Genomic DNA, 11,508 nt, shown 5'->3' with positions numbered 1-11,508 from the left:
GAAAGAGAGTTTTGGAGTATTCCTGATAGAATGTGGTGGGAATTATCTGGCTACCCTAAAGACTATTTGATTAGAGTGCGCCCTCTCCCTCTCTCTCTCTCTCTCTCTCACACACACACACACACACACACACAGAGATGACAGCAGTGATGTTACTGCTTCATTAATACAGTAAGCCCCATCTTCTCTACACAGAGGCCAAACTAAGGACATGGGAAGAAAGAATATTTTTGCTCAGTATAACCAAGTACAGATCAGGTGGTTAGCTGTGTTGGTCTGAAGCAGCAGAACGTTGCCCTGACTGATCTGTCCTTGAATAAATTTTGAGTCCAGCAACACCTTTAAGACCAAGAAAGTTTTATTCTGGGTATAAGTTTCTGTGTGCATGCACACTGTTGGTCTTAAAAGTGACACTGGACTCAAACTTTGGCTGATTCTGCGTTGGCTTTTCCCTTCATTGTTTTACCAAACCCACATTGGAACAGAAACTCCCGTCTCTATTACATGCTGCTTTCACTTCCTTTGATCATCAGATTTAATTGTAGCCTCCACTAGGGTTGCCAAGTGTACTTACCCTTGGCAGTGGGGGAGCCTTGCTGGGCTTCGGGAGCTCTCGTAGGGCGCGCGTGAAGTGACGTGCTACATCGCTCACGTTGGAGGCGTAGCCCAGATCGTCGGGGGGGAAACCATATGGTTTTCCCCCCGACGATCTGGGCCACGCCCCCAACGTGAGCGACGTGGCTGCGTCACCTCTGGTGATGCAGCTTCGGGGGCGGAGTTCCCCCCGGGGCCGATTCCGCCACGGCGAAAATCGGGCCTCCAAAGCGGGGGTTTCCCCACCCCCCACGCCCACTTGGCAGCCCCAGCCTCCACATTCCATGCCGCTTTCGCTTTCTTTGATCATCGGATTTTATTGTAGCTTTTGCATAGATTTATGGGCGTTTTATGGGTGTTCAGGGGTTATTTTGCAGTCAGTACAGTGTTGCCCTGAGGTATTTGAATGTGGTTTTGAGATGCACTTTTTCCTCCCAGTTGAGAAAATGTGGAGCGAATGCTAGATGTAGAATCAGCCTTTGTTCAAGGACAGGTCAGACAGTAATCAGCATTAAGGACTTCATACCTAGCTTGGTGAATAGCCTCTACCCATTCGTCTCCATCAACTTCCTCGTCACAACGGAGCTCAAGTGGTTTCTGCCCTTCATGGCCAAAGAGGACAGTAAAATATGTCTGTAAATTGTAAAGGAAATAGAGTTATCTATATATCTATGTAACAAAAGGCTATATATCTATATATCTATATCAGAATATAAAAGAAAATGAACTACAAATGTTTATTATATTACTAATACTATTAAAGCAAACATATAAATTCTGGCAAAGGATTTAATTGATATGAATTGCTGACCTAAAGACTAAACTCCTGTCTATAACATTTCTATAACATTTATAAAATGTTTCATAGATGGCATTGGTCCCCTCATAAAAAAGCTAAATGTTATCCAAATGTATTGAGCAACTGTTGGAAGTGTAAGAAAAATTTCAGAACATATTTTCATATGTGGTGGGTGTGTGAGAGAATTCATAAATATTGGTTAAGAATACAAAAGATTATTTGGGAAATATTAGATATTAATTTGCCATTAGAATCCAAGATTTTTTAATTGAATATGGTGCCGGAGGGACATAATAAAGTAAACAATCATATGATAATATACATATTAACAACAGCCAGAATATTATTGGCAAAATATTGGAAATCTGGAAAACTACCAACAAAGGAAGAACTAGTTCAGAGATTAATAGATATGGCAGAGATTGACAGATTGAGCCTGTTATTACAAAGAAAAGACGAAGAAATGTATTGGGGACTTTGGTCAAGGGTGTATAATTGGATACAAAAAAGAGGGAAATGATAAGACTCTCACTATTGTTTATTGTAAGCATAATGTTTGTGTAATATTGATAAAACCTTAAATAAGATTATTTTAAAAAATGAAAAAAAATTCTATAACTTAATACTACTCTATACAGTCATGCGGTACATAAACATCTGAGGAAGTACTACACACTATTGTTTATCTGGGGGGCAATTCACATGTGATAGATTCCCTGCATAAACAACTCTTCTGTGTACACACTACCACCAATTAAGACATCCCAGTGCATGCACATAGAGCAAGATATTTGTGTATACACTTGCCCTATGTAAGTGAACACATACAGTATGTAGTAAATCACAAAACCACTTAGCTGAATAAAAATCCATATACAATAAATATTATTGTCACCTCTGAGTTATTAACATCTTTACTGAGAAAAACAAATTAACTGTATTGCCTATTGAAGATGCACAAGACAGGAGTCAGACAGGCCTCTTTGGGTGAAAAATCCACACAGCAATAGGTGTCGCAAGCAGGTATCTGGAGTGGCGGCACCTAAATTCTTTAAATAATGTCAGTCAAATGCTTGTTCCAGATTCTGTTGGAAGTGAGAGCACAACTATAATACTTGAACCTCATCTAGACAACAAAATAAGATGCTTATATGCAGACAAATGTATCCAGGCCAATATCTCATTTGTAAGGAAACCCTAACAATTAAATAGTGAGTTACAAATGTATAAGAATTGTGAGTCATTCTAATATCTGTGTGGTGCATAATCATAATAATTATTCTATACCTTCCAAGAAGATTCTATCATCCAATCCTATGTCATGGTTCCACAAGTACATTAGTATACCCTAATTGCATGTTTCTGGTTTTAAGAATTTAGGGCACAACCCAGCCAATTAATTTTGGTGGTAAGTTAGGCACATGCCTGCATTCTTTTCATTTCAAGTAAATGGATTTTAACATCCTTGACTATCAGGACAACCTCTTATCTTTAATAAAATATAAAAAATGGTGGACCACATGCCAAGGCTGGAAGGTTCTAATCTCAGCCATAAAGAACAATGAATCACAAACATTCTGGGAGTTGATCAACAGAGGTCTCACTGGGGTAGCTAGAATTCCAGCATGTATCGCCCCCAGAATCTGGGAAAGGTATTTCACCTCTATTTTTGCTGTGACCCCTGGCTTTGAGCTCCAAGGGCATCAGAATGAACTGCCTCAAACCAACTCCTGGCCTCCAGTTTCATCTGAGACAGTGAATCTTCTAATTATGCAAATATGTTCAGGCAAAGCCCCAGGCCCAGATTTAATTCCAGCAGATCTCCTAAAGGTAAATCCCACCTGGTGGAGTAGAGCCCACTCTTCACTCAAATTAATGAATCATTCCCCAATCATGGAAGCATGCAGTGATAGTTCCAATACACAAAAAGGCTCAAAAACAGTTCCTACTAACTATAGGCCTATAAACCTGCTTTCAGTAATAGGCAAAGTGTATGCAGCTTTTTAAAATAATAAACTGGATAGAAATGGATAGAAACAGAATCCATAATTCACCCTGAGCAAGTGGGATTTAGAAATGGAGTTTCAGCCTTACACCATTGCGTAGTACTGTATCATCTTGATGATAAATATTCTTCTTATTTAAAAGGTTCCCTTCATGCAGCATTCATGGATCTCAAGGCAGCATTAGACTCAGTCCCCAGATGCCACCATTGGGCCAAATTGTCTAAAACATCTCTAGACAAGAGACTTCTACTGCACAAATTCGTTGTGGAGTAGATGGACAACTTACAAATACCATTCATCTCTCCAGGGGCGTTAAGCAAGGATGCTTATTAGCCCCCACACTTTTCAATCTTTACATAAATGATATAGGTTCCATATATTTAAAAAATAGCCTGTCACGTACCCATAGTAGCGGGACATGAAGTACCTATATTACTTTATGCAGACGATGCGGTGCTGCTATCCAGATCAGAAGTTCGTCTACATAAGCTAGTAAACACTTTTGCTGATTACTGTATCCAAGAGGGATTGATGATTAATTATGAAAAATAAAAAATAATGTGTTTTTTTTCAACAAACCTAATTTAAAACAAAGAATATGGAAAGTTAAGGGTGGGAAGAGAAAACAAGTGTCTCATTTCAAATATTTGGGTATAGTGCTTAGCTGCAATCGCCATTGGAAACATCATATAAGAGCAGCAACTGAAATTGCCAAAGCAAATTCTAATGCCCTCCTTAGGTTCTACTATTTAAAAGATGGCCAGTATGTTCCGATGGCCATTACAGCTTTTAATGCGAAAGTTACTTCCCAATTTTTATATGGGGCTGGTATCTGGATCGAAGAAATTTCTGAATCATCAGATCAGATCCTTCTCCAGTTCCTGCGTAGAATTGCAGGAGTCACTAAATGTGTCACAGGGACAGCACTCAGAGAAGAATTTGCACAATGTTCCTTTGAGTCGAGAGCCTGGAAGGCCACCTTTAAATTGAGACTGAAAGTTCTTTATATGACACCAAATGCCCAAGGGGGTCTTCTTTATTCTTTAAATGAGGATAATTATAAATATACATGGGCAAAACATATAGATAACAAGCTGGAGAGGATTGGTCTTGCCCCTACAGTGCTTAACAATATAAACTATCAAGAAGCACTAAATTTGATTAGATTGAGGGTGACAAACATTGACCGACGCAGCACTTCAATTCGTGCTAGGCGAGTATGCTCCAATTCTGTCTTAGGGATTGTGCCACCTAAGAATTCCCTCATATATGAGCTTCATAAAGTAACACACAGTTGGGCAGGGTTCACATGTATAAGTTGAACAGTAAGTGTATTCTCATTCAGGGTAGGTGTAAAATTCCCCCATGAGTAAACGGAACAGTAGATAGTGCTCTCTTGTAAATACTTAAAAGTAGTAGGATTCCCCCATAAACATGAAGTAAAAACATCTTTGGCATCCAGACTGTTACGAAGGCAAAAGGCAGGAAACTTCAGACGGTATGCCAAATTTAACCAAACATTGTGTGAATAATCGCCTTCAAATGAATGTAAGTGTACCTGGAGAACAAAAACATTGGAAAAGGAAAACAGAAGGAATCTAAGATAAGTTCCCAATTTACAACAGGATTATACCAGGTAGATAAGTCAGGATAGCTTCTAAAATTAATGGGTGACCTATCAGGTCTCAGGAAACCTCTGGGAGTTATATACTGGGCATACCAACAGTAAAAACACTCATACCCTCGGTCACCGCACCATTCCTGTCCATGTGTAGTACTGATGTCTAGAAAAGATCTTTCTTCAGGCTCTTGCACGTGGCCCTAGATTTATATATGTCTTCATGCTTGCTAGGTTGAATGTATTTCCAACTGCAGAGCTAAGTGGCTGTTTTGGTAAAAAAAAACAAAACAGTATTCAAATAGATTGTGCGATTGTGGATCAGGTGCAATAGAGACCTTAGATCATCTTTTGTTATTTTGCCACCAGTGGATTGATGCCACAACCTGTTGGATTACTCCTATTTTACATAGACATCACCTCCCTATGGAACCTTGGGTGATAACCATACTGCTAGCAGATGAGGACTCTGAAACTACTCATTTGGTGGCAAAATATCTATCGATAGTGCTATTTTTAAAGCGGCTTTGAAATGCTGTAGGTAGTTTTATGTATACAAATGTTAACATTTTTAAATTAATTTCCATAATATCATGGGATTTTATAGAGTTTATGGAAGTTTATAAAATGTTGTCTATTAATATTGTTAATAAGTATGTTTATTAGTTTTATTGTAAAAATGTTTGGTCTAAATTATCTTGTCATTATATGTAATGTGTTTTATAGTAACTGTTTGTACGTTTGGCTTAATACCTCTGGTCAATTAAGCTAATAAATGAAAGGAAAGACTATCAAGACAACCTCTTATCCTGGAAGAGGGGCTGCAGAGCCCCTATACAAGCAACTGTGCTGCCATCAGAGGCAAAGCAGCACCTGGCTCCTCCTTGCTTGGTCCTCAGGATATTAAAGAATTCTCACCCATCCTCGGAGGAGGGGTGAAAAATTCACTCAGCAACTTGCAGAAATATTGAGTATGACGGGGGAGCAAATACAGTATTTTTAAAAATTATTGTAAACTGCTTAGAGGACTTCAAGGCCAAAAAGACATAGATAGCTCACACATATCTTTTAATGTTCCTGTTTTACTATGTACTGTTTTGAGCAATGAAGAAAAACAGTATAAAACTATAGGAAGTAAATAAATTGGCTTTAGGACTGTTAAGGACATAACCTTATTTAACAAAACTATGGCCCCGGTCACACGGGCCGTATATCGCAGGGGGGAGGCGTGGCTAATTGCCCCGGCGCAGTTTGATTCGCGATTACATGATCAGACGCGCTGGCGGCATACCACAGGTCCTTCCCTCGGCGCCGGTGGGTAAACGAGGGACCTGAGGGGAATGCCGCACGCCGGCGCAATCACACCACAGACGTCTGGAGGAAGCCCGTGGCAAACGTTTACTAGTACTTTGGAGGTACTAGTTTTTTAACGCGCATTGTCGGCAGTAAGCCACGGGTGCGCTCCACTTCCCAGATGTTGGGGTGTGATCGCGCCCGGATAATCCACCCACCTTCCGTGCCTCTCCCGCGGCAACTTTGCCGTGTGACCGGGACCTATGTAGGTTGTACAGTTATGAAAATAATGTGGAAACCATTCAAGCATGCCCTAGATAACAGACAAACAGCACAAGAGTTAGCAAATACCTGATATTTTCTGTGGGCAAAAATAAAATAATAGTCTCTTTCCCCCTCTGTTTATTATTGTCACCATATCTAGTATATTACAATACTGAGAAGCGGTCATTATCTATATTTTCATATAAAAGGCTTCCATTTCTCTGAGAAAACGCAGCGACATATTTGATAGCAAGAACATTAGAATGTCATCAACAGGGAGGCCTCATACACAGAAGGAAGTTTTAAATCCAGCAAAATCTGCAGTAATTGATAAGAAAAAAATGGATTAGCATAATACAGTGTTTACTAAACTTCTGACAACTGGTACATAATTTGTGTATTAAAATGTTAAGAGAAAGTATCACTTCCACGTGATGTCATCACATCATGGACATTGTCGGCCACTCCTGGACTGCCCCCAAATCCCCCCACCAGTATAATGATCGCACTTGGCAACCCTACGCTGTGAGGTAGGTGGGGCTGAGAGAGCTCTGAGAACTGTGACTGACCCAAGGTCATCCAGCTGGCTGCATGTGGAGAAATGGGGAATCAAACATGGTTAACCACTGCACCACAGCTGGCTCTCAGAGAAAGATGGGGTATAAATAAAATAAGGTAAAATAAATAAAATAAATTCCAATCTGTTGTTAAACTGTAATTCAGTAAACTATTCATTCAACATTTACTTAGACCATATTCTCCAGACCCTCATATCAGTTCTAATGTTAGGATTTTTATCCAATCCGAAATATGTAAAGAATTTATAAAAGGGCCATTTTCAGTTAGTTAGAGTGACCACTAATAATACTCACGTGCACTAACATGAATTTTATTATTTTTGTTGCCAACCAAAAGGATTACCATTTTTGCATGAAGATTGCCCTTTGCTGCATTTTTTAATTTTTTTTTATTAATAGGAAAATTTTACAAAATTTAGTTTATCTCATCACAGTGTAATATAAAAGCCACAGCAAAAAAATAAACTAAGGCCCCTGCCACACGGCAGGGGATAAGTCGCTCAAAGCGCAGCTTTTAAAAGCCACGCCAAAGTTGAGACGCCACAGCGGGATCCCACGATCCCCTGGGCCGCGGCGCCTTTTCTCCCCGGCACGATCAGATGCTGGGGAGAAAACACAGTTCAGACGTTGCTGAACTGCGCATGTCGGAGCATGCGCAGTTCGGCTAGGAGCCGGGGATGAGCCGGCGCAAAGATGCGCAGGCGATCCGATGGCCCGGCTTGTGGTGCTTCAAGCAGAAGAACCACCCAGGTAGGTGGTTCTTTGTAGTGCGGGTTTTCGGGCGGAAAGGACAGATCGGGGACGGTCAGGCAACACTTCCCAGATCTTGCCGTGGGATTGCGCCCGTTTGCTCCGCCCCCGATCCGTCCCGCTCCCGGCCCAAAACTCCTAGTGTGAACAGGACCTAAGTAAACTGAGAGAAGAAGGGGAAAAATTCAACACAGGACCTAACAGAGCTTTATCCAACAAACTGGCATCTGCAAAGAACAATCCAGAAACAAACAGGAACAAACATGCCTAAAAAAATTTCTCTCTTCCTTCACTCTCCCTTCTTTTTAAATATCCAGCCTAATGAAAAGTTCTGGAGAGCTCAATAGTCCTTACCTTGCTGTTTGTCATTTAGTTTAATCGTGATTTAAAAAAAATTACATGGATTTTGTTCAGTGATACTGAATCATCATTTCTTGTGTTTTTTTAAAAAAAATCTTCATGTTACGTTTTATGTCGAATGATCTCATGCTTGTTCCAAGAGATTTTCTGTAGGAGAAATTTTTATTTACAATTTTTTATTCAGTCCTTTTTTGGGCTGGGCTCATTATTCTCCCCTCCTCCATTTTACCCTCACAAGTAGATTCGGCTAAGAGGGAATGCTTGTAATTGTATATAACAAGTGCAAACTCCAATACGAAATACCTTTCCTGTATTAATGATCAGTATAAGGTGTGACAGTGTAGGATTTCTTACTGATACAGGTAATATTGTGATGGGATCAATTGTTTTTGGCTGGCTGGCAGAAAATTTGGCTGCTAAATCCAGCCACAATTGTGGACCCATTGGTCATTCACATGGACACATGTCTAGTGAACAACTGACAACATACAGTAACAATATCAGATTGGATAAAGCCAGAAAACCTGAAGTAGAGAAGTAAAGCTGGAAGCCAGGGAAGTAGAGCCCATACACATGAAGCTGCCTTATACTGAATCAGACCATCAGTCCATCAAGGTCAGTAGTGTCTACTCAGACTAGCAGTGGCTCTCCAGGGTCTCATGGAAGTCTTTCACATCACCTACTGCCTGCTCCTTTTAACTGGAGATGCTGGGGACTGAACCTGGGACCGTCTGCATTCCAAGCAAATGCTCAGCCACTGAGCCATGGCCTAGTGAAAGTCACATTTATCATTCAAATTAATCAGAAATATGGAAGGCTGTTTTCTAACTAAAGCAACTCCTTTCACAGTATAGATCATTTTACAGACAAGTTTGAACATTGCTAACCTTAAATGTTTCATTCTGTAATAGGCTGTCAGCTTCAATGCAAGTTAGTGTTAGCAGAAGTAGGACAGTAGCTCAGCATGATTACAGTACAAGTGCTTCCTTATCACACCCAGAAGTCTTTGCGTTATTGTCTTTATATTATTTCATTTTAATGAACATCAGAGACACCATGTACCAATTAGATCTTCTGATGGCACTTGTGGTGAAGATTTGCACGTGCAATTAATGTGTAATTAAAATTATTAACTCCCAAATTGTACTAAAAGGATTATTAACCAGCATATCTCAAAGAGAACTGAAGAACTGTGAATATTGTAACTCTAAAATTACTAGATGAATCCCACATATCTTCTGCATCCCAATCCCCAGCTAAAAAAATTGTCTCAACAGCTGCTAGACTATCCTTCATTAAGCTGACTTCTTCTGATAGGCAGGGGTGTATAGTTGATGTTCCCTAAACAGGAACTGATTACTGGAATTCTCTTCCCTGTCTTTGGAAGGCAATACCCTGATGAGAAAAGCAGTTCTAATAGTGTTGTAAGCACAAGGATTTTTTTTAAATCAGAGAGGTGAAAAGAACAATGAGTTGTGTTATATCTAGGCACAAAACATGTACTCCAGAATGTGGCCCCTTTGTTTGAAGTCAGCATCCACACCAAAATATTCAGTGTACGGAAGCAACCTTCCTTTCCCCACCCTTTTCCTTGTCTAGGAAAGTGCTGGATTAGGTTTAATGTTTTTAAAAGAAATACTCAACATTCTGTGCTAGAGATGTGCACCTGAAAAAAATCAGCATTTTTTGGATTTGGGGAATGGATCCTACTCTGGTATTTCAGAGTATTTGGGTCCCCACATACTATTTGACTGTCTGGAGATCCAGTAAGTGATCTCCCACAGAACATACTTTTCATCCATCATTTTTTTAAATTCCCCCAAAAGGAGAGCGGATACCACTAATGAGGAAGAAGAAGAGAAGAAGAGCTGGTTTTTATACTCTGCTTTTCCCCATCTTAAAGAGTCTCAAAGCAGCTTACAATCTCCTTCCCTTCCTCTCCCCACAACAGGCACATTGTGAAGTAGGTGGGGCTGGAAGAGTTCTGAGGGAACTGTGTGACTGGCCCAAGGTCACCCAGCAAGCTTCATGTAGAGAAGTGGGGAATCAAACGCAGTTCCCCAGATCAGAGTCCGCTGCTCTTAACACTATACCACACTGGCTTCCAAGGAAGGATGAACACTTTGGGATAGCATCCAAGTATTCTGAAGGGTGACAGGTAAGGACCAGGCACACACAAACCACAATGTTTGGAACACAGGGCATTGCTTTGAACCCACGTTAAGGTCTATACCTGCATCTTTACTTAACACTAGTACTCACTTGAGATTGCCCCTACTTTCCTGCCTCAAAGCTATCTTGACACTGTTCATCTTCGTGGTTCCAGGAGCAATCTTTGCCTTTGACAGAATGTCTGATGAATGGAATGTTTCAGTGCAGATGGGAGCCAGAAGATACAGGAGTGGAATGTTTCAGAGATGGCTAGTATCTGGCAAGGATGCTTGTTTCCTATCCAATCTCTGTAGCATCCCAAGAGCTGCTATTGCAAGGACCTCTGTTTCTTCCATGTATTCATTAATGCTGTGCAGTACCTGTCATTGAATGGCTGAAAGCTAAACCCAGACAAGACAGAAGTGATGCTGGTTGGGAAGGAGGATGTCTTGAAGGACTTTGTTCTAAGACGAAGAAGGAGAAGAAGAAGAAAATGATGATGATGATGATATTGGATTTATATGCCGCCCTTCACTACCCAAAGTAGTCTCAGAGCAGTTTACAATCTGCTTTCCCTTCTCCTCCCCACAACAGACACCCTGTGAGGTAGGTGGGGCTGAAAGTGCTCTTTCGAGAATTGCTCATGAGAGAACAGCTCTGAATAACTTGTAACTGACCCGAGGTCACACCAGCAGCCGCATGTGGAGGAGTGGGGAATCAAACCCGGTTCTCCCAGATTAGAGTCTGCACTCTTAACAACTACACCAAACTTACTCTCAGGAGTAAATTGAGCATGCAGAAAAGCCCACACTCCTGGCTTTCCGCAAAATGGATTATTCAAGAGGGCTTTTTGCACAGGTAAATTAAAACTGTACTGTAATTAAATGCTTATAAAGTTGCATTGGTGAAGGGATAGGGGCTGTATTGCTACGTATTGCTGTAAGTACACTCCACACTAGGTAGCTTCTTAGGGTTACCAGACCCCCTGGTGGAGATGGAGGCCCCCGCTGCCAGGCCCTGCACCCCAGCTGCCAATCAGCTGGCGAGCAGGGAGACTTACCAGTAGACTGAGGAAGGCTTAGGCAACTTTGCTGG

At 40.9% G+C, this 11,508-nt stretch overlaps 1 protein-coding gene across 1 annotated transcript in view; it reads right to left on the bottom strand.

Annotated features, from left to right (window-relative positions):
- Positions 1 to 11,508, bottom strand: part of RASGRF2 (Ras protein specific guanine nucleotide releasing factor 2) — a 150,909-nt gene that overhangs the window by 94,816 nt on the left and 44,585 nt on the right. Inside the window, exon 2 of the mRNA XM_015428113.1 lies at positions 1,121 to 1,227. Coding sequence (XP_015283599.1) covers positions 1,121 to 1,227 — 107 coding nt within the window. The remainder of the gene's footprint in view (positions 1 to 1,120; positions 1,228 to 11,508) is intronic.

The sequence above is a fragment of the Gekko japonicus genome, unplaced genomic scaffold, assembly GCF_001447785.1.
Source record: "Gekko japonicus isolate JY-2015 unplaced genomic scaffold, Gekko_japonicus_V1.1 scaffold1275, whole genome shotgun sequence".
In the NCBI taxonomy this organism is placed as follows: domain Eukaryota; kingdom Metazoa; phylum Chordata; class Lepidosauria; order Squamata; family Gekkonidae; genus Gekko; species Gekko japonicus.
The sequence above is the reverse complement of the archived record's forward strand: the minus strand, read 5'-3'. Positions and strand labels throughout refer to the sequence as shown.